This window comes from Pseudorca crassidens, chromosome 16, assembly GCF_039906515.1.
Source record: "Pseudorca crassidens isolate mPseCra1 chromosome 16, mPseCra1.hap1, whole genome shotgun sequence".
In the NCBI taxonomy this organism is placed as follows: Eukaryota; Metazoa; Chordata; class Mammalia; order Artiodactyla; family Delphinidae; genus Pseudorca; species Pseudorca crassidens.
The window spans coordinates 57791696-57819218 of record NC_090311.1 but is presented as its reverse complement, the minus strand read 5'-3'; the positions used below and the strand labels follow the sequence as shown (position 1 = coordinate 57819218).

The 27523-nt window shown below is 37.4% G+C and overlaps 1 protein-coding gene across 3 annotated transcripts in view; it reads left to right on the top strand.

Annotated features, from left to right (window-relative positions):
• The window catches only part of SAMD8 (sterile alpha motif domain containing 8), a 46676-nt gene extending 20338 nt beyond the window's left edge, over positions 1 to 26338 (top strand). For 2 of the 3 annotated variants that reach the window (XM_067710445.1, XM_067710446.1), the window contains exons 3-6: positions 12491 to 12586; positions 16471 to 16588; positions 21387 to 21537; positions 21710 to 26338. In XM_067710445.1, coding sequence (XP_067566546.1) covers positions 12491 to 12586; positions 16471 to 16588; positions 21387 to 21537; positions 21710 to 22014 — 670 coding nt within the window. In that variant the 3' untranslated portion in view covers positions 22015 to 26338. Of the gene's footprint in view, positions 1 to 12490; positions 12587 to 16470; positions 16589 to 21386; positions 21552 to 21709 lie in introns of those variants that run through there. The other variant, XM_067710447.1, reaches the window with a different exon arrangement.
• Positions 26339 to 27523: the final 1185 nt, after the last annotated feature.

The following is a 27523-nucleotide window of genomic DNA, read 5'->3' as shown; positions in this document are numbered from 1 at the left end:
CAGTAATCAATACAGTATGGTACTGGCACAAAAACAGAAATATAGAGCAATGGAACAGGATAGAAAGCCCAGAGGTAAACCCACGCACATATGGTCACCTTATCTTTGATAAAGGAGGCAAGAATATACAGTGGAGAAAAGACAGCCTCTTCAATAAGTGGTGCTGGGAAAACCGGACAGGTACATGTAAAAGTATGAAATTAGAACCCTCCCTAACACCATACACAAAAATAAACTCAAAATGGATTAAAGACCTAAATGAAAGGCCAGACACTATCAAACTCTTAGAGGAAAACATAGGCAGAACACTCTATGACATAAATCACAGCAAGATCCTTTTTGACCCACCTCCTAGAGAAATGGAAATAAAAACAAAAATAAACAAATGGGACCTAATGAAACTTAAAAGCTTTTGCACAGCAAAAGAAATCATAAACAAGCCGAAAAGACAGTCCACAGAATGGGAGAAAATATTTGCAGATGAAGCAACTGACAAAGGATTAATCTCCAAGATTTACAAGCAGCTCATGCAGCTCAATAACAAAGAAGCAAACAACCCAGTCCAAAAATGGGCAGAAGACCTAAATAGACATTTCTCCAAAGAAGCTATACAGATTGCCAACAAACACATGAAAGAATGCTCAACATTGTTAATCATTAGAGAAATGCAAATCAAAACTACAAGGAGATATCATCTTACACCGGTCAGAATGGCCATCATCAAAAAATCTAGAAACTAAATCCTGGAGAGGGTGTGGAGAAAAGGGAACCCTCTTGCACTGTTGGTGGGAATGTAAATTGATACAGCCACTATGGAGAACAGTATGGAGGTTCCTTAAAAAACTACAAATAGAACTACCATACGACCCAGCAATCCCACTACTGGGCATATACCCTGAGAAAACCGTAATTCAAAAAGAGTCATGTACCAAAATGTTCATTGCAGCTCTATTTACAATAGCCAGGACATGGAAGCAACCTAAGTGCCCATCAACAGATGAATGGATAAAGGAGATGTGGCACGTATATACAATGGAATATTACTCACCCATAAAAAGAAACGAAATTGAGTTATTTGTAGTGAGGTGGATGGACCTAGAATCTGTCATACAGAGTGAAGTAAGTCAGAAAGAGAAAAACAAATACCGTATGCTAACACATATATATGGAATCTAAGAAGAAAAAAAAAAAGGTCATGAAGAACCTAGGGGTAAGACGGGAATAAAGACACAGACCTACTAGAGCATGGACTTGAGGATATGGAGAGGGGGAAAGGTAAGCTGTGACAAAGTGAGAGAGTGGCATGGACATATATACACTACCAAACGTAAAATAGATAGCTAGTGGGAAGTAGCCGCATAGCACAGGGAGATCAGTTAGGTGGTTTGTGACCACCTAGAGGGGTGGGATAGGGAGGATGGGAGGGAGGGAGACGCAAGAGGGAAGAGATATGGAAACATATGTATATGTATAACTGATTCATTTTGTTATAAAGCAGAAACTAAGGCACCATTGTAAAGCAATTATACTCCAGTAAAGATGTTTAAAAAATAAAAACAAAACGTTGTACTCTTCTGAAAGTGCCTTATAGTATATGGGTTTTTTTAAAATGAAATGAATTAAAATGTCCATGTTAAGATGGCAGGATGACATATATATAACATTTTATTCTCTCTCGAGCCCTGACTAAAAGTATAGTAAAGAAGTTGTGTTTGTTTGTTGGTCTTAAGTTGTAAACTTACAAGGAAAGTGTAGATAAGAGAGGAGAAAACAGCCATACATTTTTGGGAGTTTGAAAGTAGATGGGTGAGGGACTTCCCTGGTGGTCCAGTGGTTAAGGCTCCGCACTGCAATGCAGGGGGCCCGGGTTCGATCCCTGGTCAGGGAACTAGATCCCATATGCTACAAATAAAAGATCCCGCATGCTGCAACTAAGACCCGGCACAGCCAAATAAATAAATGAATACTAAAAAAAAAAAGGAAAAGCAGATGGGTGAGTGGCAACTAGCAGAGCTAAAGTAACCTAATTCTAAAGCAGCAGTTGGGAAAACTGAGAACCAACCCAAACTATCTTGCAGATTTCTCAAAGCTCTGGATACTGTGGGTGAAAGGGTGGTGCTAAAATAAGAAAGCTGTTTAAGAAGCTGTTAGATCCCTATATCTCCTTCCCTGTTCTATCGTACACAATTTTTCCAGCAGAAGACCCTAAGGAAGTAAGGAAGACAGCATGTGGATATCTGATGAAAGAGTACTCTAGGCAGAGGAAACAGCAAGGTGCAGGAATCCTGAATTGGTAGTAGGCTTAGCATGTTTAAGGAACAGCAAGTGAGAGATGGAGAGAACAGTTGGAGGTGAGATCTGAGAGGAGACAGAAGTCCAGATTTTGTAGGTACTTGTAGACAATTGTAAGGACTTTAGCTTCCATTCTAAGTGAAAAGGGAAGCCATTGGAAAGCATTTAGGAGAAGAGTAGAGCGATCTAACTTCCATTTTAAAAGGTCAATCTAATTGTTGTTAATAGAATAGCTCGGTGGTGGGGATGGGAAAGTAGAGGTTAGTTAAATTATTGAATCCGTCTAGGCAAAGATGGGGTGGATTGGATGAGAAGAGTAGTGGTACATACGTGTGTGTGTGTGTGTAGATATACATATATGTATATATATGTGTGTGTGTGTATGTATGTACATACAGGCAACAAGATTTGCTTATGGATTTGCATGTAAGGTGTAAGAGAAAGAGAGAATTCAAGGATTATTTCAAGATTTTTTTTTTAAATTAATTTATTTATTCTGGGTTGTGTTGGGTCTTTGTTTCTGTGTGAGGGCTTTCTCTAGTTGTGGCAAGCGGGGGCCACTCTTCATCACCGTGTGTGGGCTTCTCACTATCGCGGCCTCTCTTGTCGCGGAGCACAGGCTCCAGACGCGCAGGCTCAGTAGTTGTGGCTCACGGGCCTAGTTGCTCCGCGGCATGTGGGATCTTCCCAGACCAGGGCTCAAACCCGTGTCCCCTGCATTAGCAGGCAGATTCTCAACCACTGCACCACCAGGAAAGCCCTATTCCAACATTTTTGACTTGATCATCTGGAAGGATAGAGTTGTCCTTTATAGAGGTGGGAAGACTGTGGAAAGACCTGACTTGAAGAGAAAAGTAAGGGTTTGGTTTTAGACATGTCAAGTTTGAAGTATCTTTTACACCAAATCAGAAGTCAAGTCAGAGATGGAAAGATGAGTTAGTGTTCAGAGAGATCTAGGCTGAAATTTGGGAGTTACAAGTGTAGATAAAGCCATGATATTAGATAATGTCTACTAGGAAGTGAGTTTAGAAGGGAAAAGAATATTGAAGATTGAGCCCAGGAACAGGTATAATGTTTAGAGGTCAGAAAAGTAAGGCAAAACTAGTAAAGACGACGACTGAGGAGGTCAGGGCAGAGAGAATGAGAGAGTATTATGCAAGCCAAGTTAAAAAAAAAATTTTAAGAAGACAGGAATAAATTATAATTAGCTGTGTCAAATGCTGCTGAGGGGTCAAGTAAGATGAGGATAATTGACCGTAGACTTTGACGAGAGTTAATAAGGGCAAAAGCCTGATTATAATGGGTTCAAGAGAGAATGTGAGACTGGAATTTACCTAAAGGTGTATCTCCACAAATATGAAACAGCATATGGACAGAGTTATTCATTGCGACATTAATTGTAATAATTATAAATATTGGAAATAATCTAAATGCTTATCCATGGAAAACTGGTTGAATATACTGTGGTACACCTACACAATAGAGTACTATTTAATCATAGAAAAGAATGAGGAAGATTTCTATGAACTGATGTGAAATGGTTTGTAGGAAAAACTCAGTAGCTGTGAAGCACCATGAGCATCCAGATCAATGGTTTCTAAATACCAATCTGTACTAAAGGAACAGACCAGGGCTCCTTAGAGAAAGGAAAGGGTAGCATGTGGATATCTGATGAAAGAGTACTCTAGGCAGAGGAAACAAGTCTGGGGCATGGTAAGCATAAAATTAGCCTGAAATAGATTTTGTGCCATAAAGCAAGGAAGTAGAAACCTATCAAAAGAACATATGAGCTGGTTTTAAGGGGCTCTCATTGATCAAATTAGGACAATTGGAACATCAAAAAGCATAATAAGGGCTTCCCTGGTGGCTCAGTGGTTGAGAATCTGCCTGCTAATGCAGGGGACATGGGTTCGAGCCCTGGTCTGGGAAGATCCCACATGCCACGGAGCAACTAGGCCCGTGAGCCACAACTACTGAGCCTGCGCGTCTGGAGCCTGTTCTCCGCAACAAGAGAGGCCGCGATAGTGAGAGGCCCACGCACCGCGATGAAGAGTGGCCCCTGCTTGCCACAACTAGAGAAAGCCCTCGCACAGAAACGAAGACCCAACACAGCCAAAAATAAATAAATTTTTTAAAAAAAGCATAATGATGGTAATGGATTATAATATACTAAGAAAAAGAATCTATGAACCCATAGTGATAAATAAAACAAACAAAAAATGGTTGACTGAGAGGGGAAGTTCTTCAAGGGAATTATAAGGGAAGTTGAAGAGCCATAACCAAGCTCAGTACATGAACTTTAATTGAATCCTCAATCAAGGAAAAAAAATACTGCTATAAAGGACATTTTAGGGACAGTTAGGAAAATTTGAATATGGATGGCATATTAAATGATACAGTTTAACACTAAATCAGTGTTACAGTTTCCTGGGTGTAATAGTGTATTGGGTTATGAAGAGGGTATCCTTGTTCTTAGGAGATACATGTTGAAGTATTTAGGGGAGAAGTGTCATAATGTCTGCAACTTATTTTGGGAAGGGTTTAGTCTCCTCCAAGAGTGTGTATGTGTATTTAGGTTTGTATAGAAAGAGGGAAGTAAAGCAAATATGGGAAAATGTTAATTATTGTAAACAATTGATAGATTTAAGTGAAGAATATAAAGTGTTTATCTTACAGCTTTTCTTTGTTATGATCAGAATTTTTCAAAGTAAAAAAATTGGGTAAAGCAGTGAGAGAGGGGAAGAGAATGGGAAGAGAGAAATTGGAAACAATCAAGTCTTACAAGCCCTTAAAAGTTTTTCTATAAGGGCAACAGAGAAATGGAGTTGTATTGGAGAAAGGAGGAAAAGATATGGAGTCTCCAGGGTTTTGTTTTGGATGGGCTATATTATATAGCATGATTGTTGTACTGATGATAGGAATGACCCAATTTAGAGGGAAGAAGATACTGTTAGAGGAAAGAGAGGGTATAATTGATGGAATAATATCCTTGAGTAGATGAAAAGGGGTAGGATCTAGTGGGTGGGAGAGGCTGGTCTTAGGCACAGGGTCTATTAATTCATAACAGAGGGGAAGACAGAAAATATGGGAACAGATATAAGGTTGCTAGATGTGATGGTAAAGCATGAGGAAGTCCTCTGATGATTGTTTTTATTTCCTCTGAAAACAGGGATTTAGAAAAGAGAGAAGGTCGGAGGTTTGAGGAGAAAGGATGAAGTGTAAAATAGTCATCTATGAGAGTGAATAGACTTGTGTGATGTAGTAGCAGCACTAAAGACCTCCTTGAGGTTAATAGTCATGTTGATATTGTGTGTTTTTACCAGCCTCACTCAACTGCACAGATACAGTTATAGAATATGTAGATAATTGGATTTAAGTGGGCTTTAAGTTTTGCTAGGCAATGCAATGAAGGAAAAAGAGGAAAGGGAGTGATTATAATGACTAACCGTGGACATAGGTAGAGAAGGAGGGACAGGAGGATATGAGGTAGGTGAAGGACTACCTCATGAGGTGAGGTAGGTGAAAGTGTTATAAGATCTGTGGATTTGGGGTCTCAGAATTATTGAAGTTGGAGTACTAGAAGGAATAAGATGGAAAGACAAGAGGTGTTGGTTAGTATAGAATTCTTGACGTTGAGATTATGAAGAATAATCTTGATAATGACAAGATCCAGTTTATAACCGTGGATGGTGGGTCGCTGAAGTAGAGTAAAAGACAAGGTCATAGGAGGAGAAGTAAAAAGAGGAGTGAGAAGGATATGTACCACAACAGGAGAAGTTTTGGAGAGTGACAGTGAACCAAAACCTAAAATCTCAAGAAATCAGCGAATGGATGCTAAGGTTCTATAGATGACTATGAAAGGCATAATGGGAAAAAAGAGGGAAATGATTGATCGTGAGGATTTTATTTTAAAGTGTACAATTCAGTGGTTTTTAGTATATTTACAAAGGTGTGCAACCATCACCACTAATTCCAGAACGTTTTCAACACCCCAAATAGACTCATATCCATTATCAGTCACACCCCATTTCCCTCCTCCCTCGAGACCCTGGCAACCACAATCTACTTTCTGTTTCTATTTCTATGGATTTGTCTATTCTGGACATTTCATATAAATGGCCATTACAACATGAGGCCTTATTTTGTGTCTGGCTTCTTTCATTTAGCATAATGTTTTTAAGATTCATCCATATAAGTAGTATGTATCAGTACTTCATTCCTTTTTATTACAGAATATTATTTCATTGTTTGGATGTACTACATTTAGCTTATCCATTCATTAGTTGATGAAGGTTTGAGTTGTGTCCACTTTTTGGCTACTATTAATAATGCTGCTATGAACATTCATATACAAAGTTTTGTATAGACATATGTTTTCAATTTGCAGTGGGGGTTTGAAACCAAATTTTGCCTAACAAGTCTACAGTTCCACCAGCTACAAAGCCCCATGCTCTTAAGTATGTAAACTTTATTCACAGGAGAATGGTAGCAGGTGCTGTCAGCATTCCTCCTATATCCCCTCAGATCTCTTTTCCATTTTCTTGCACACTTATACTCCCAACATCCAGCAATTGTATGTCTTTGTTGGAGAACTGCTCTTGGGCTGCTAGAATACAGTTTGCCTGCTTAAAAAGAGAGCCAAACATACTTGGAAATTTACATCCCTTCAGCAGCAGCCCTTAACCAATAACTGATGAGGTGGGGTGTAAATATTTCATTTCTCTTTGCCCTAATTAGGACAACTTTTAGGTTGGACGTACACTGTCTCCCAGATTCCTTGCAGGATTGAGCCAAAGTTACCCTTGCCTGAGTTTACCACAGGGCTTTGCTTGATGTCTCACTCTTGCCTTGCTTCCTTGCCTTCCTGATCTCATTTCCCTACTACCCTATATTTTCCCTTAGGAACATTTCTAATAACTTTCACAGTGATCTTTGTTTCAGAGTCTGCTTCTGAAGCTTACTTGACACAATTCCAAGAGCTTCAGCAGATCATAAGCAAAAAATTAGGAGATAGAGATGCTTCTAGAGGCAGGCCCACTTATATGTGAGGAAGGATAGCTAATAGAGAAAACAGAAGCACTATAAAAAGCACACATAAATAATGGAAAAACCACATTAATCTGGGGCTTCAATGCCTTTCATTTCTCAGTAGTCTCTGAGGTCATTACCATGTCCAGTGTAATAATCAGTGTTCACAGTGATGACTCTGAATTATGAAAGAAAATTAAATTCTATCCAGAAAAAAAAGGCATAACATGTATAATGCATTTTAGAAAGCATTGCATCAGAATAAATATGAGATATTGAAAACACATTTGACAATTTACTTACAACACTTCACTAAAAAAGAAACAAGAAAAAGTGGGGGTGGGGGCCCCCAATAATCCCATGAAGGCAGAAGCAGTGATAATAATGAAAATTTGGAAAGTAGAAAGCTAAGTGTCTCTTGTGAGGTTGGGAGTGGGGACTAGTGGTGCCCAAGAGGTGAGTTTATTTGTACTGCAGTACTCCAGAAAAACTCTCAAAACAGGAGGCATCAAACATCTCTCAAGACTGGGTATAGATAGGAGCTAAATATGGGAGAGCTGGTTGAAAATCATTTTAAGACCTGTTCTACTGCAACAGAAGACAGGTGGTTTATTCTCCAGAGTAGTTGAATGTGAGGAACTCTGGACTTGGGGACACCATGCCCAGATGAGAACAAAGGTGCCTGTTTTCATTGTATTTTCTGTGATTAACTGTAAATTAACTGATTTAATGTAATTAAATTGGTTAACTGTAAATCTAGATCACAGAGACTTCCAGCTCCCTTCCTTAAGTAACCAGACTTAACTTCCCAGCCCCAGTCTTCCAAGCAGGAGAACAGATTCCTCTCCTTGGAAAACCTGCACAAGAGAAAAGGACTATAGATACTGTGGTAGGAGAGATATCCCTATCTCCTCAACTAGACCTCTGTTCTATCCCAGTGAAACCCATACTTCACAACCTCAGTCCATGCACACAGAGCATCACATTATTATTTTTTTTTTAGTACTTCCCTGTCAAATATGAACGGTCAGTCAAGAATCACCAGACATTTGAGGAAAACAGATCAATGCAAATAGGAAAAAAGCAAACTGGGAAACACAAAATAGGGAGCAGAAGAACACTTCATAAAAAAATAACCATTCATATACTCACAGATAAGAGATATTGCTTTCTATGAGACAGTAACAGTAGACTATGAAAAAGGAAAATTCAGAGAAAACTTTTGAAAAATAAAAAATGAAAGTAGAAATTTAAAATCCAGCAGGATGGGCTTCCCTGGAGGCGCAGTGGTTGAGAGTCTGCCTGCCAATGCAGGGGACACGGGTTTGAGCGCTGGTCTGGGAAGATCCCACATGCCGTGCAGCAACTGGGCCTGTGAGCCAGTTACTGAGCCTGCGCATCTGGAGCCTGTGCTCCGCAACAAGAGAGGCCGCGATAGTGAGAGGCCCACGCACCGCGATGAGGAGTGGCCCCCACTCACCACAACTAGAGAAAGCCCTCGCACAGAAACAAAGACCCAACACGGCCAAAAATAAATTAAAAAAAAAAAATCCAGCAGGATAATTGGAACATGGATTTGATGAAATTGCCCAGCATGTAGAGCAGAGATAAGAAGTAGAGGAGAAAAAGTAAGATGAATCCAATTGGCCCAGCAGTGGAAAAAATAGGGGTTTTAGGAAGAACATAGAGAAGATGAAGAGGAAGATATTATCTAAGCTATAATAAAAGGAAATTTCTCAGAGTCAAAGAATGTGACTTCCTAGATTGAAAGAGCACCCAGTACATGAAATGAAAAATTTCAGAACACTAGGTATAGACAGAAGATCCTAAAAGCTTCTTAAGAGACAAAACAAATAACACACAAAGATTGGAAATCCAAACAGCATCATACTTCTTAGCAACCGTGGAAGTGAGATGACAATGGAATAAATGCCTCTAACATTCTGAGACAAAATAATGTCTAACCTAAAATGTTCTGCCTAGGCAAACTACCAAATAGACATAAGGCTAGACCCAAGGATATTTTAAAATCTGCAAGTCTCAAAAAAATTTACTCTCCAACCCCACAGCTACTAGAATTGCTAAAATGAAAAAAATTGCTAATGACAAGGCCTGACGAGGATTCAGAGCAACTGATGCTCTCATACTTTGCTGGTAGAAATGCAAAATGGTACAACTGCTTTGAAAACAGTTTGATAGTTTCTTAAGTTAAACATAAACTTAACATAGTACTCAACAGTTTCATTCCTAGGTATTTACCCAAGAAAAATGAAAACATACATCCATGCAAAGACCTGTATGTGGTCTTTATTCATAATCACCCAAACCTGGAAATAGCCCAGAATACGCATCAACCTGTGAATGGATACGGAAATTGTAGACAAAGAATAGATAAAGAATTAATTGTACATGCAATAACTTGGATGCATCTGAAACATATGCTGAGTGAAAATAGCCAGATACAAAAGGTATTTGGACAAATACTGTGTGATTGCATTTATATGCCATTTTAGAAAAGGCAAACCTATAGGAATCAGAAATCAGATCAGTGGTAGCCCCACAGCTGGAAGTGAGGAAGGGAAGTGACTAGAAAGGGACACAAGGGAACTTTTTGGAGTGATGAAAATGTTGTCTTTATTGCGGTGGTGATTACATGACTGAATGTGTTTGTCAAAACTCTTTGAACTGTATAGCTAAAAATGGTGAATTTTTCTGTTTGTAAATTAAGCCTCAGTAAATCTGACATAAAAAAACGAGTTTATCCTCCATCCCTCCTCTGAGAAAATAATTCAAGGATACACTACATCAAAACTAAGGAGTAAACTGAGAAAGAGGAGGACATGGGATTCAGGAAACAGAGGATCCAATATAGAAAAGAGAAATTCCCAAGATGAGGGTTAAGTTTTATTCCAAGAAATAGCCATGCAAGAGGGAATAGAAAATGCAGCCTTTCTAAAGAAGGAGCTCTAGGAGAGATTTCTCCAAAGGAAACATTGAAATTGATAGAATTGTCTGAAGATGAATTGGTGATAGGCACACAAGAAACAGAACAAACTTTTTTTTTTTTTAAGTTATTAGCTCTGGAGAATTGTAAGAAGTTGTACGAGAAAGGGATTTAATCTTTACGTTCCATTGTCTTAGCTATGAACTATACTTAAACATTTCCATCAAGTAAAAGCCAAAAATTATTTTAAACAAAATTATGAAATAATATTGAGAGCATGGGAGAGAAAGAGAGAGTGTGTGTATGTGTGTGTATGTATTTTTGTGTGTGTGACTAGAAGATATAACGTCAAATAAAACAGAAGAATGAAAGTGACTGCCTCTGGAGAGCAAGAATTAGGTTTAGGCTGGGGGTGGGGCAGAAAACTTACTTTTACCATAAACACTGTAAAACTATTTAAAATATATACATATGTATATACACATGTATACATATGTACACGTACACATACATATATAGGTTTTTTTAATGTTCATTTAAAAAGTTTAAATTTTTAGAAGTCATTGAAAGGGATCTTTTATCTGAAAATTTCTATTATGTGAAATAACCCTTTCCCCCATAATGCCAGATAAATAAGGCAGCAATAGATTAAAAATTCACAAGAGGAGTCTTTATTTTCTGAGGTAACAGGTAAAAGATGAGTCCCTGAATGAAGACGATTGACTCTCTTCAGTTACTCTGAATAAGGTTTGGAGTAGACTGTTAATACCTTTCAGACTTCATGTCTTCTTTTTAAAAATACCTTTATTTCCTTAGTTATAAAATTAACATGCCATTGTATAAAAATTTTTAGTGTAAATTTACAAAGAATAAAAATAAAACTATCAATAATCTTACCACCCAGAGATGACCTATTTGGACTGATTCATTTCCATCTCCTCCCTTCCACCACTCTCCTCCTTCTTTTCTTCCTCCTCCTCCTTTTCTCCTTTTCCTTCCTTCTTCTTCCTTCTTCTTTTTCTTCATCTTCTTCTTCTCCCTGCCCCCTTCTTTCTTTCTTTTTAATTGAGAATGTGACATGTCTTTTACTAGTGGGTAATCACAGGAGCTGTGGATTTGGTGAGGAAAGACAACAATGGAAAAGATAGAAGAAAACAAATATAAAACAAAGGAGGGGGCTTCCCTGGTGGTGCAGTGGTTGAGAGTCTGCCTGCCGATGCAGGGGACATGGGTTCGTGCCCCGGTCTGGGAAGATCCCACGTGCCGCAGAGCGGCTGGGCCTGTGAGCCATGGCTGCTGAGCCTGTGCATCCGGAGCCTGTGCATCCGGAGCCTGTGCTCCGCAACGGGAGAGGCCACAACAGTGAGAGGCCCGCATACAGAAGAAAAAAAAACCCAAAAAAACAAAGGAGGGCAGAGAGAGAAAGAAAGGAGTAAAACAAAATAAAAACTGTTTACTTGCTTGAAAACAAAATATACTAAAAAAAAGAGTAGTTGAGTTCAAGCCCTGACTGTCTGGATTCTGAAATGAGCACACCATTTAAGAAGTGAGCCTTTTCCCCCCTGTCTTTTGGGGGCAGTCCTGTATACAGGTCTGCCATGTTATGGGAAAGGAGAAAAAAGTTATTTCTTTACAGAGAACCATGACTGGGAATCACAAACAACAAAGAGGTCCTGGTAAATGAGGTACTTTATGAAACAGTTTTTTCCCCAGGTTCTCCAGATATCATCTTCTAAAAGAGGTAGAAGTTAAAGAAAACAGGGACTTCCCTGGTGGCGCAGTGGTTAAGAATCTGCCTGAAAGTGCAGGGAACATGGGTTCGATCCCTGGTCCAGGAAGATCCCACATGCCGTGGAGCAACTAAGCCTGTGCTCCACAACTACTGAGCCTGCGCTCTAGAGCCCGCGAGCCAAAAGTACTGAGCCTGCATGCTACAACGACTGAAGCCTGCATGCCTAGAGCCGGTGCTCCACAACAAGAGAAGCCACCGCAATGAGAAGCCCACGCACCATAACAAAGAGTAGCCCCCGCTCGCCGCAACTAGAGAAAGCCTGCCTGCATGCAGCAACGAAGACCCAACACAGCCAAAAATTAATTAATTAAAAAAAAAAGTTAAAGAAAACAATTTTAAGGTCATAATTAGCAGAGTATCTTACTGACAGGCTGGCGCCATTTACATACATATACTTCTTGTCAGTCCAAAACTTAAATTTTTTTCTGTTTCAGCGTTCCTAGAATTCCATGGGCCTTTGCCATGACAGAAGTATGTGGCATGATTCTGTGCTATATTTGGCTCCTGGTTCTTCTTCTTCACAAGCACAGGTACCTGTCTTATTCCATTAAAAGACTGAAAGTGTTTTGACTGTCTTATGCAAAGGTCATCAAACCTTGTTTCTTCCTTTGCTGTTTCCTTGTTACTTTCCTTCTCTAGTCATTGTGACATTATAATTACTGACATAGGAAAATGTTCGGGTTTTATCAACAAAAGAGTCAGCCTGAGGTAGTACCTACATATTTAGTAATATTCTGAAGGTATTTTGCAGGGAAGGATTAGAGATGGCGATATTCAGCCATGGGCCAACCACGACAATCTAAGTCTAGCCTTGCCTTTCTTTGGAAACAAATCAGAAATGTCACTTTCTATAGAAGGCTAGAAACTCCTCCAAGGGACAGTCTTTGGTCAGATGTTTGGGTGGAAGAAATTATTCTCTGCTTGGAGGAGGCGCATTAAAAAAGAGGTCATTTTGCACACCGTGCACATCTAGCAAGTGTAGTTTACTTCAGATGGTATAGAAAATTGCTGAATAGGGAAGGTGCTTCTTTTGTGCTTTTACAAGAGATATAAAGGGAAGAAGTTTTTTGCATTAAAAAAAAGGAGCCTAAATAAATAAATTAAAAAAAAAAAAAGGAGAGAAGCATAAGAGGAGGCTACTTTCCGACTTTAATGAGGGGAAATTATTTAAGTAAAAAAATAAGCATAGTGTGGAATCTAAAGAGTAATACAAATGAATTTATTTACAAAAGAAAATAATTTATTACAAAATTTATTTATTCACAGACATAGAAAACAAACTTACGGTTACCAAAGGGGAAGTAGAGGGGGGAGGTTATTAAATTAGGAGTATGGGATTAACAGAGACATACTACTGTATATAAAACAGACAAGCAACAAGGATTTACTGTATAGAAGGGAACTATATTCAGTATCTTATAATAACCTATATTGGAAAAGAATCTGAAATATATATGTGTGTATATATATAAATATGTATATAACTGTATCACTTTGCTGTACACCTGAAACTAACACAATATTGTAAATCAACCATTCTTCAACTAAAAAAAAAAAAGCCATAGTGAAGAAAAAAAAGATCTGATAAAGTTGTGGGTCTGCTATCCATTGTCTTTGGACACTGAAGAGGAATAGGGACACTTTCGTGAATTTTTTATTCTTTCTCCTCACCAGGGAATGGTTGAGGTAAACTACAGTGATGAGCTTTAGGTCCTAAGCAGCAGTTATTTCAGTGCTTTGAAGGTGAAAAGAAGCGTTGATGATTGCTATTCTTGTCACACTTTTAGGCCATATTGTACTTCATTCTCTCTCACTTTGCAACAATATTTATAACTGGATTGCTTAAAACCAGAGGTGGTTTAAAAACACATGTATCTGGGCTTCCCTGGTGGCGCAGTGGTTGAGAGTCCACCTGCCAATGCAGGGGACACGGGTTCATGCCCTGGTCCAGGAAGATCCCACGTGCTGCAGAGCGGCTGGGCCCGTGAGCCATGGCCGCTGAGCCTGCGCGTCCAGAGCTTGTGCTCCACAACGGGAGAGGCCGCAACAGTGAGAGGCCTGCATACCGCAAAAAAAAACCAAAAAAACCCCACATGTATCACTGCTGCTTTCTGGTTTAACTTTGCCTCACAAGACCCTGTAGATTTGAATTTATCCACTCTTCAAAACAAGAAAGAGTTTACCTTATATAGGAAACCTTGGTAGGTTTAGCAAAGTGTAGCAGTGACCAGCTAAATGCAAGTTTTGATGTTGAATTAGTCAAAGTGTTTCTCAAAGTGTGGTCTTTGTAGCACTTTCTAGAATCACCTGGGCTCTTGTTAAAATTCAGATTCCACGTTGTCCTCCTCAAAAAGCTCACAAAATGATGGCGTGGAAAAAAGAAGGCAGAGACTTTTGCTCTGGACTTTCCACCATATGGTAAGAAGATTCACCATAAATCCTGTGTTAAGAAAGGATTGCATCACTGAACTTGCAGGAAGAAAGGAAAATCTCCAAGAGCCCCAAACACACAAACACATGAAAAAGAAAACACAGAAAAAATAATCTGTGGTGTACAATCAGAGGAATGAGTAAGCATCTCTGAAAAAGCATTCCACTGGTTGTAATGCCAGAGCTAAGATAAGGAGACTAAGCCTTAGGTATGTAACAAAGTTGAGCAGCTGATACCAAGACTCCCAGATTAAGCTGTGGATTTTGGAATGGGCTAGAGTGTTCTCAAGTCAGTAGTGCTAACTGGGTCTCAGAAGAAACGAATTTAATTCTTCTCTGGATGAAAGTATATTCAATTTAGGCTCCTGTGTTTTCCCAAAATATTGGAGAGCAGGGCTATTAAGAAAGGTGAGAAGTGGTAGAATCCTCCTGCTTTGAGTTTGGGACCCTTTCCATTCAGTGTTACTTTTTCTCTTTCTTACCTTATTTTCTTCTTTTTTTACATTACAACTGCTACACTCTAGAACTGGTAGTGAACCAGAAATGAAAGAAACCCTGCAGGGACTGAAACCTAGCTTGAAATAATTTCATTTTCTAAAATTGCATTAAGGTGACCCCAGATTGTTAAAGCCCATAACCACTTGCCAAAAGAGATATCAGATCTCTCTTTGGGAAGATAATATAGGCCTAAATTTAATTCTAAAATTTTTTATATACAATATCTGGCACTCAAGTAAATAACTAATAAAGGGGTACATAAGTATGTAAGAGAATATGATCAAAATTTAAGAGAAACAATAAATAATGGAATAGACCCACTGTGGATCCAGAAAATGGAGGTAGCAGATACAGATTTTAAAGTAACTCTGCTGACTGTGTTCCAGATAATTTTAACAGAGAATGAAATGGAAACTCTTTAGAAGTAAACACATTTTTTTAAATCCCTGAAATTGAGAATTCAGTAATGAGTATGACATCAGGTTGAATCCAGCAGAAGAGAGAATTAATGAATCAGAAGATAATTTGAAGAAAAAAATTTTTTAAAGATAGAAAATAGATGAAATGTTTGGGGACACTGAGGGGATAGCCTGAAGGTTTACCATATAGATAATTAGAGTTCCTTGAGGAGAGGAGAAAGAAAATAAAACAGAAGTATATTTGAAGTGAAAAAAATTAAAAAATAATAAAATGCAGATTCCTGAGCTCCATCCCAGGTGTACACACTGAAGTTTGACACTTACCTAACCTTGTGTTGAGTACTTTTTTTTGAGGGTGGGAGGAGCATTTCAAAAATGTTTAAGTAAAGTCTCTGTACTTAAGAATCATATAGTCTGTTTTGGTTTAAAACATTAAAAAAAATTGTTAGAGATATACTTAATGTAAAACTTAGTATTAAAAAAACTTAGTATTTTATAGCTTAAATTTAAGAGATATTAAAGAATGTTTATTATATAATTACTGTCAACCAATTTACAGTGTCATTAATGAGCAAAAAAATTCCCTAGAATCACATATTTAACTTCTCATTAAATAAGTTATGACAATATATGAGTAATAAACTAACACTAAGCTAAGAGTCAGTATAGGTACTATCTTCTCTCCTGCATAACTCTTACTTTCTCTTAGCCATATTTTCTTAACAGTGAAATGATGCTCTTAGGTCTGCACTGTCCAGCATGGCAGGTGCTAGCCACATGTGGCTAAATTTAATTTAGTGAAAATGAAATAAAATTAAAATTCAGTTCCTCACTTGTACATTTCAAATGCTCAAGAGCCACATGTATATAGCTTATTGGACAGTGCAGTTATAGTCCATTTCCACCATCCTGTTGGACAGTGCTTTAGATGGTCTCTAAGATTTCTGTCCTCTTCAAAGAATCTAATGGTTTTCCTGCTTGTTCTCCCTTTAAGTAAACACTAGATGCCTGAGGTATTTTGGTTTGTTTTCTTCTGATCTTTCTCCCTTTTTGGTCACTGTTCACAGGTCAATACTTCTGCGAAGGCTTTGTAGTCTGATGGGCACTGTATTCTTGCTTCGTTGCTTTACCATGTTTGTGACCTCCCTCTCCGTGCCAGGACAGCACCTACAGTGCACTGGAAAGGTAGCCTACTGTCTTCTTTATCATTCTTTCCTCTTATTCTTGGTGTGTTGATGGCGCCATATACGAACTAAGGCTAAGACTTTGCTTTTAACATTAAAATGTGCTTTTCAGCATTTTCAGTATCTGTAATGAACCTCTAGAAATAATTTGGTAAAAATCTTAAGCCAGAATCTACCTTCCTGTTACTTCTATCCATTGATACTAACTAGTTCAATGCTGTAGAGCTATAGAAAAAAAGTAACTTTCTATTATCATTTTCCCTTTCTCACCATCCTCAACATCTTTAGTTACTCTTATGACGTAACTCTGGCCCCTTCACTGTCCTCATCACTCTTTAAAAAGTGTTGGAGTTGGACCATATTCCATTTAAAATGTAGTACCCACTACTCTAAACTTTACTCTTTCTGAGATATATTTAAATAATGGCTAACTTTTGTTTTTGTTTTATACTTTGTTGCTTGTTTTGGTATACTGTAGACATACCTTCTGGTTAAATTGAGAGATGATAGATTATGCAGATGGGAACAAAAAAAACAGGGTAATGAATTACTGTAAAAAATAAAATGTTTAAAAACCCTGAAGATCACCTGTGCTTTATATATAAAATTGGCTGTTGTGACTCATTAAATTTGGACAAGAGAATTTATTAGCCTACTTTTCTAAGCCTCCATGCTTTAGTTATGTGTTCCCAAATATTCAAATGATGTATTAACACCTTTGTTATTTTAATGTTGTTTGTAAAGTGTAAAACAAAATTAAGTGTCTGTTCTTCTACTGCAATATAAATAGCTGAAATACCTGCAAGGGAAGATTAAGCAGCCAAAGGAGATCAGGAACTAAAAATACAGTCCTGAGCTGCAGAGTGACCAAACTTTCTCCAGGTATAAGGAGACCGACTAGTAAGAAAGGAGGAAGGGTTAATGACATTTAGGATTTAGTGTAAAGGAAATGTTTTATTTTTAAGATAAAAGCTGTTTTTGTTTCTTCTCTTTTTCTTTTCCAAAAAGGGAAAGTACTTCTTTCTAGTTACAGTTATATAAACTTACCGTAAAAATTCAAATTTTATAGAAATATATAAATTAAAAAGTAAAATCTCACAAAATTCCCACTTCTTTCACCCCACCCCATAAATAATACTGTTAATAGTTGTGTATATACCACATGGACTATTTTTAACCATGCTTACATATTCATACAAGTTTATATAGATAGATACTTTTTAAACAGAAAATAGGATTATATTGCAAACATTGTACTTTAGCTTATATTTCATTTAATAGTATGTTGTTTACTTTCTTCTGAAGAGATATGTATAGCTATACCTCATCCTTTTTAATAGCTGCATAGTATTCCATTGTACAATTTACCAGTCTCCAAATGATGTACATTTAAGTTATTTTTAAATCTTACTATTTATAAACAATGCTGTCATAAACATCCTTGTACATTTATGGTTTTTCACTTATTTAATCGTCTTAAGATAAATTCCTGGAAGTGGAGTTAGGAAATTAAAGAACATACACACTGAAAATTGTGATACATATTGCTCACATTTTCACTAGGAAAGACTAGTTTTTCACTACTATCACCACTATGTGCATGTCAGTTTTCCCATCACCATGCCAGCACAATTTTTGGAGTCACTGCCATTCTGATTAATGAAAGATGATATCTGAGACTTTTATGGTCTTATATTTTAAATTTAAGTCTTTAATCTGTCAACTGAAATAAAAATGCACAACGTGAGAGCTGTGAGTTTATTTCGAGACTTACTGAGGACTATAGCCCAGGAGACAGCTTCTCAGTTAGCTCTGAGGAACTACGCTGAAGACGTAAGGGGGAAGGTTAGCATATATGTGATCTTGGGGAAGGTGTACGTGTAATCAAGCCACACATCTTGGTAGAAGGTTGCTGCTAGTCGTGAGGAACAAATGTCTTAGTTAATGATTTTAGTGCTTTTCTAAGTATGGGAAGATGCAAGAAATTGGGTTCATAAAATTTTCTCCTGAAAAAATCTAACTATCCTGAAGGCCTTTTCTGTCAGTTTTCACAGAGCATAGAGTGCCTTATTCCTGACTGTGTCCTGAAGTCTTTTCAGGGTATGTTGAAGGTCAGCGACTGCAGTGGCTAATGACTTAATTCTTGTAGAACCAGGTGGCAAGTGACATTCTTTAGTTAGCAAATCTATTGAATTTCTGTGCATGGTGTGAAGGAGGGATAGAACAGTTACCCCCAATTATTGTAGTATGCTAATTGATTAGAAGAGATTTAAGAAGAAATACGTAAGCTTATTATAATGAAAAGAGAATTTCCTGTAGCTGAGGGATTTGATTGTGGATCAGCCACTAAAGAGGAAAGTATATGTGCGTAGGGCTGCAACATGTGCTACAAAAATAAATTAGGGACTTCCCTGGTGGTGCAGTGGTTAAGAACCCGCCTGCCAATGCAAGGGACACGGGTTCAAGCCCTGATCTGGGAAGATCCCACATGCTGCAGAGCAACTAAGTCCGTGCGCCACAACTACTGAGCCCGTGTGCTGCAACTACTGAGCCTGCACACCTAAAGCCCGTGCTCTGCAACAAGAGAAGCCACTGCAATGAAAAGCCCGTGCACCGCAACGAAGAGTAGCTCCCACTCTCTGCAACTAGAGGAAGCCCATGCGCAGCAACGAAGACCCATCACGCCAAAAATAATAAAATAAATAAATTTATAAAAAATAAATAAATAAATTAGATACCATCCCACTATAGTATGGACAGCCCTTTTTCTGTCTCTAATGACTGTTTTTTATTATCAGTTAGTTTTATGTGGACATATTTATTCAAATCTGCCCTAAATACTGTTAATTGCTTTGAATTATAATATAACCTACTTACTGACCTGTATTTGCAGCAGTCATTAAAATTAGATAGTTAAGGTGATATTAACTAGCAATCAAATCCCTTACAGTGAACTCCGTAGGGCATTTTCATTGTAATAAAGTAATTGCTTGAAATCTCACTCGCAGAAGTAGTAGGTTTGGAGACAGAACCAAGAACATGCCTGTTTTTGAAATTAGACAATGGAACCACCTTAAGAAAAGAAACACTTAGAGCAAATTTCTCATCAAAGTGTCTAAATTCATTCTGTTGTGCTGTGTTTCAATTTTTATTTTTCTGAAAGGATATTTGGGACATTTTAAGCTTGGAAAGGATGGGGAGACTTGAGTAATTGGGCAATAATTGCTTTCCTTTTTTTTGTGATACAGTATTTTTTTTTTAATTTTTACTGGAGTATAGTTGATTTACAGTGTTGTGTAATTATTGCTTTCTTTTGCGTGACATCACTTGTTTCCTGTCCTTGGCTGAGACATTTTCCTAGCAATCTCTGTTCTTCTCTGCCTGATTTTTTACTTTCACAAGTGTAATATCTCTAACCCTATTCTCATTAGAGGTCATGGAAAGAACCAAACCATGTATATTTTAGTACCTTCCCTTTCCTTTTCTCTAATAATGAATTTCTCTCCCTACCATCAACTGAGGCAGAAAGGGAAAGCCTGGGTAGTGTATAATCAGGTGAGATTTCTAATGAAATAGTGATTCTAATAAGATTGTTTCTTTTGTTCTTTAAGACATAGGGCTTTGGAATTGGATGCCCTGTGTTCACATCCTTATTACGTTACTTACTAGCTGTGTGACCTCTTATTATTACGTTACTTACTAGCTGTGTGATTTCTCTAAAGCCAGTTTCCTCATCTGCACAGTTGAATCAGTTCATAGGATTTTTGTGGAAATTAAATGCAATGACATAAAAGCATATAGCAGCATGCTACACATAGTAAATGCACATAAAATTGCAGCAGTTTTTTATATTATTATGTGTTAAATGCCTTTTTAAAAAAAGTGACCATTACTCAAACTCTTGCTCAAAATGGATTGCTTTTTTAAGTTTATGCGTGGGAGTTGGATTAGGTTTGGCTACTAATAATAGGAACTTCGCGGTGGCTATAGTTTAATAAACAAGCAATGATTTATTCTCTCTCATAAGTCTGAAAGTAGGTACTCCATCAAGGTCAAGTGTGATAAATTTATGGAGTCATCAAAAATCCATGATTCTTCTGTCTTTCTGCTCTCCTGTCCTAACACTTGGCTTGCATCCTCAAAGCCACTTTGTGGTCCAAGATGACTGCTAGAGCTTTAGCTATCATGTCTGAGTTGTAGGCTAGAAGAAGGAAAGGTAGAAAAGACTTCCTCCAAGCTGTTGTCTCTTTCGTTTATAAGTAGCATTCCCAGAAATCTTTTACACTTCCACTTACATCTTATTGTACAGAACTTAGTCACGTAGCGACACCTAGCTGCAAGGGAGGGTGGGAAATGCAATGTTTTAGTTGAGTTCATTGCCTCTTCAAATAAATTTTAGATTCTATTACCAGTGAAGAAGGGAGAGTGGATATTGAATGGTAGCCATTGTCGCTGTCATAGCTTGTTTCTTATTGACAAGAACAGCCAAGCAAATACTACTGTATTATAGGGTATAAAACTTGGAAATAGTTTTGTGTTGTAGTAACCTTTTCATTATAAAGGAACTCCAAGTAGAGAAGTTTGAATTGCATTGATTTCATTAAATTACCAAAATAGTTCTGAGTACAGCCAAGCTTTGACCACCCATTCTTGGTGTCTGGAATTAATTAGACTGGGAGTCTGGTTGCTTTTGCTTAGATCTTATTTCTAAGTCATTCAGCCTTTGAATTTCAATGGGAGTGGTAGGAGCCTCTGCTGCCCTAAGCATGTGAAGCACTAATTCTTAGCTTTCTTTATAGGTATATGGCAGTGTATGGGAGAAATTACACCGGGCCTTTGCCATTTGGAGTGGCTTTGGTATGACCCTAACTGGCGTTCACACTTGTGGAGATTACATGTTCAGTGGCCACACAGTCGTCCTAACTATGCTGAATTTCTTTGTCACTGAATGTAAGTATCTTTAGTGCTTCTATGCATATCAACTGACTAGCTGCAGAGGAGGCTGTGGGAAGGGCATCAAATTCTGTGAAGAATGGGAGAAACAGGCTGATGGAAGAAACATATGACTGAGAAACACTGGAAGAAGTGTGGTTTTAAAATGATCTTTCTGTCCTTTTCCCAGATACACCAAGAAGCTGGAATTTCTTGCACACTTTATCCTGGGTTCTCAACCTCTTTGGAATCTTCTTCATTTTGGCTGCCCATGAACATTATTCCATTGATGTGTTTATTGCCTTTTATATCACAACGAGACTCTTTTTGTACTACCATACTCTAGCCAATACCAGAGCATATCAGCAGAGTAGGAGAGCAAGAATTTGGTTTCCCATGTTTTCTTTTTTTGAATGCAATGTTAATGGTACAGTCCCAAATGAATATTGTTGGCCATTTTCAAAACCAGCAATAATGAAAAGACTAATTGGATGAAGACTGTCTTTGTAATGTGTTCATGATTAAATATACAGTCGTTGTTGAAAGTGAGTAACTTTGCTTTCTCCCCCTAGGTTGTTCCTGGATGTCTTGCTTTTTGGCCTGTATGTTGACAAAGTAAAGTTCCCTGTCCTGAGCAAGGCTGTGATTATAGCAAGCAAGAAAGAATAATTAAGAGTCCTTAGGTATCTGTTTGAACAGAAAGCTTAAGTAGATGTCTTCTGCCCCTTCTCTTTAGGCAGACTTAATGTTATGATTGAAGTCAGTCTCTTACCTTTACCTATTGAGCTTAAGCAAATCAACTTAAGCAATTTGCTGGTTGAAAGATTTTTTTTTAAATTTCCAGTAGGACTCTAGTCAAGAAATAATAATAATAATTTTTTAAGCTCCTTATTTTCTTCAAACGAAAAACCCCTACCAAGTGAGCAGTACTTGTTCTTTGAACTAATCTCTGTGTCTTTCTAAAAAACGCAACTCTGGAAAGTGATCCTTTTTACTAACAAATTAATTTTTGCCTTCTGAACCATCCTTAAGAAAAGTATACTGAATATACCAGGATCCCTGAAACAAGAAGAGAATGAAAGGGGCCATACATAAGGTGACAGAGTACAAATATAGTGCTGGTATTTTTCACCAAAATCAACAAAAGGTGCAGTTCCTATTTTGTTCTGAGGGTTCAGTATGATCATCAGTAAGTATGCATGAGGGGAAAATGCCTGCATCCATAAAAATAAAATTGGCTTAATTTTAGTGATGAAAGTACCTGGAGTAACTTTGTGCTATGACTATTAGCTAGACAGATGACAGCCCAATTTTATGCTTTTTAATGGTGTTATTTAATGAGCAAAATAATGGAGTGTTTTATCAGATGTTAAAGTTCTGTGTCCTTAAGTAGGGAGGTATGCATGCAAATTTTTCTCTTTCTGAAGTTTATAACAGGTTGCAGGCATTGTGTAACTTTTTGGTTTTTGAAATTTCTCATTCTTGGCCATCAGAACTAAGCCATCTCAGACATATTTGGATATGAAAAGGTTTTGTTGTTTTTTATTTTTAAAACAATTGTGTACATACATTCTTTCTATTTAGTTTTAATTTGGCAGTCAGGAGTGATATAACTTAGTTGCTGTTTACAACACTAGAAATTTAGTACCTTAAGTAATTTGACCTCTGTGATTACATTTGTCACTTTACTTTTAATGATTTTGTACAGTAGTTTTGAGAGTAGGTTGGTTCTAGAATTAGACTTTGAACCCCAGCTGATGAGGTTAGCCACTTGGAATATTAACTGTGTAGCTTTTACATTCTGTTTTAAAACAAGGAGTTAAAAAGGTGCTGGCATATTGAGGTCTAAAATTAGGCCACTTAGCAGAAACCTGCTCCTTAAATGGTGAAATATTTTATTTTTGCACTTTGAGTCATATTCCTACCCCATATAAGCTACAGAGGAGCCTGAATGGATTGGGCAGGAAACAAATATAATGCAAACAAGTTGCAGCTAGTGCTGAGTGATCCCAATTTGGGTGTACTCTGAACATTATTTTTTATTTTTCACTTGAGAAAATGGCACAAGGCAATTTAAGTTTTATTATGCTTTTAAATCTCATACTTTAGAATCTGGTAACATCTTCAATAATTGTTGATTCTTTTACATGCTGGGGATGAAAATGCCAACATTTCATCTAAGGAAATTGCATAATCATGAAGGGTGAAGGATGTTTCCTATGCAGTTAGAGTCTTTGACCCTTGAGGTCAAAAGATATGTAACTCCCATTTTTTTCCAGATGACAGAAGAGGACTGAATTTAGCTAGGGAGGGACTGGCGTTGGCTTTTGGGAAAATGTTTGAAAAAAAATCCATGGCAACATTAAGTCAAGAATGTTGAATAGCTACTTAATGGTAAATTTCCTAACATCAATCTTCTTTCCTTCGTGTGGATTTTATTCTAGAACAAAATAGAAAAAAAAATTGCAACTAACTTTGCAGACTTATTGATACTGAGAGTGCCTAATAGCAGACTGCAATGAGGATTGTAAAATAACTTCCCACACTTACATTTATCATATCTGTTTTGAGGAAAAGGTAAGCTAGATTTATAATTTGTTGTTATAACTATTACAGGGCATTGTTTACATATATTAATCATCTCCAGGTCTCTTCCTTGGAAAACTTTGAGACAAAATTCTTTTCCATTTCTTTTTTTAATACAAAACCTATAGTTTTGTTGCTTTTTGTTTTGTCCAGAAATTTCCAGATTTTGTCTTTGTATTTTTTTCTTGTTAAAACCATATTGAAGGTAGGATATACATTTTGGGTGTGAATATGGCTAGGTAGAGAAGCTACATGCCTTAGATCTACATATTTTTTACCTTGTCTACAGTTGGAAACGTGTGAGAGGCTTACATCATTAAACACTGAGATTTCAGTATAGAAGGAACCAAGGTTTTTTGTTTGGGGATGCAAACTGGGGGTTATACTGAAAGTCCTCCACGCAATTTCTGTCTTCCTAGGGGCAGCGTTACCTGTTTTTTTCTTTTTTTCCTTTCTTCTTTTTTTTTTAATCCCATGAAGAGCAGCATTACTGAAGGGTAATTGAAGTTTCTAATCAGGTTTAGAAGAAGGCAAGTTTGCTATTATCACCAGATAATTTGGGAGAAACCTTTTTTGGCTGCAGAATTCTCAACATGCCTATTTTCTCCATAGTTCTCTGTGGCCAGAATTGCTAGAATAAAAATACAACTTCCATATGCTAGATCTATTTATTAGTATCCCTTTAAATCAGAAAGCAATGAGCTTAGCCATGGAACCAGTCAGTTAAATAAGTGTGGACTGTTCACAGGAAGAACCCCATGCTAGAGACCTGCTGATAGTGTAACTCTGACACTGCACATGGCATTCTTCCCTACCCTGTACCTGCCTGAGTGTTGTTACTTAGAATTCTAAAAATCTTATAATTTTGTAAATCATAAGGACAGAGGCATCACATCCTTTTATAGCTGATATGAAACCATGTGTTCTAAGGAAACCTGTTTGGAATGTGTTATTTATATATTCAAAGTCATAATCATAACACTAACCTGCTTTGATGGTATTAGTAAAAAGCAATTTCATCATCAGTTTCATAGTAAACTTTTTTTTAAGGATTCTTGTTCCATAATGTTTGAGAACATTAACCATATTCTTTTTTAAACTCTCTAATCTACTAAGTTTAATTCTTTGATAGTCTTCTTGTAGACTTAAGTTACCCCTTACTAAAAGTAATTATGGTAATAGACATTTGTCAGTTCTTTACGGTATTTAGGCATTTGAGACAGGAAAACTCTTTTTTTACGATAGTCCCATGGCTTTCTTAAACAGTATTGGTTTCATTCAGATAGTTTCAGAGCCAACAAAGCATGTCAGCTTTAATGCCATCTTTACTTTGGCAGTTAAGACAGTTTGCATTTGTAAAATGTTTTAATCTGAATTACCCCACACTGCTGTAGAGGAAAATTCTTAATAACACCAGAAGTCAGACTGCTACAGGTGAGCAATGAGAAAGGAAAGAGGTTGAGGGTATTTTCTTTCTCTGTCTTTGAGTAGCTTTGAATGGCTGAAATTACTATGGAAGTAGGTTTTGTTTCCCCTCTCACCTATCCCTCACCCCCAGCAAATGCCACCAATTTCAAGTACCTAAAATATGGCGAGTTATTTTGCATCAAGTTCAATGAAAACATCTGTGAAATCTATAATCCAGCTCCCCAAAAAGTTGGTTTTTTAGAATATGTTCTACCCTAAATTGACCAAAGGATTTTATTCAGTGTACTCCATGTTTAAGCATAAGGGAACTTTGTGCCTAATATGGAAGGAGAAGGAATACTATGTTAATTTTGTTGTTATTTCAGGTCTGTTTCAATCTGAACTACTGGGTTGTCTGAACTAGCCAAGCAATGTTACCAGTTAGTAATATCATCTTTAAAATGCTTAATTTTAATAATTTTTTATTCAAAGAATCTATGGGTTGTTAAGACAGTTGAAGTATTTCTGATATGAAACAAAGGGAGTGGAAACTGGTACTTAATGGGGGAAGCAAAATTAGCTTGGGCTAAAGTGGGCATGTTTTGTTTTAAGAATGCTACCTAAATGTCACCCAATCTGCAGAGATACTAGTATTACTTGAAGATGTGAAAGTTCCTGTGGTAGCCATACCTTGAAGCACAGTGTTGTATATAAGTAAATATCTTGATTCTAAATTAAATCCAGATTTCACTAATATATATTATTTTATATCTTTGTTGTATTAAAATGTTTAAAAACACTAAAAATAAAACATTTGAAAGTTGGATTGTAGTCTCTTATTTAAATGCCTTTTCATTATTAATACAGCTGGTTTATTTTTTATGCAGTGAATTTTTATCATTTGCAAATGATTGGGCCCTGCAACTTTAAATCCTAATGTATACCTGGGCCCTGGCATTTACTAATTCTTGGTTGTCTATTGATAAGCCATTTGCCTTTTCTCCTTTCTCTTCTGTAAACTAGGAGAGAAAGGTAATCTTCATGATGGTATAAGAATAATTATAGATGAAGTCGAGAAGGAGGAAAGGGAAGCAAAGCAAATAGCTGCTTATTCCTGGGCACATTAAAGTTTTTGTTTATTGGTTTTGGGTTTATTTTAATTGTAAATTTTGTAGAAAGATGCCATCATCCTGTCAGGTTAGCTTTGGAGATAATGATGAACAGGAAAAGAAAACAGTTGTTAGGGGTAGCCCAGCAGCCCAGAGCCATGGAAGAGTGAGAACACTAAGTATTGTCACAGGGCCCTATGAGTTTATTAATTCATAACTGAATTTGTCTTCGTGATCACTACTAATTGTAGCCTCTCTGGTGCTGGCACCAGCTGGTCTCTCTCGGGAGCTCCGGAAAAGAATAGTCCAAAACAGACTGAGAGGCTGCTTGGTGGAATAGAAAATGTGGTGGATTTAGACTCTGAGGACCTAGGTATGGGTTGCAGCTCTGCTGCTGATTAAATTGGGTCTTTTCTTCCAGCTCCACTTAACCTTATGTGTAAAATGTAGGGGGAAATGCCTACCTCATAAGCTGTGTTAAGGGCCAGATTATGAAAGTACTGTGGCCTTAATGGCTCAGTACCTGGTTTATAATGCTGAAATATTAGTTGAATTTAGGTCAGAAACACAGGGCCTGCACTCCCAGGGAGTTAATAATCTAGCAGGAAAGATGACCTAAAAAATGGAACTGGCAACATTCATTGGCAGAATAGAGCAGTAGTTTTAAAGCCGTCTGGGTGAACATCTTGTGGGGTTGGGGAAGAGAGTTGGAGCTTGTACCATTTTCATCCAGAGTTGGTGTTTTACATGTTTGGCTTTCCTAGTAGGCTTTCCCTTTGAAAACAGGGTTGAGGTTAGGGGAGGTAAATGTTTGGAAACCACTGAGGCAATAGACAAATTCACTCTCTTCATTTAATAGTAGCTTGGGAGAGGAAGGGCTCACTGGGGACTGAGGATGCAAG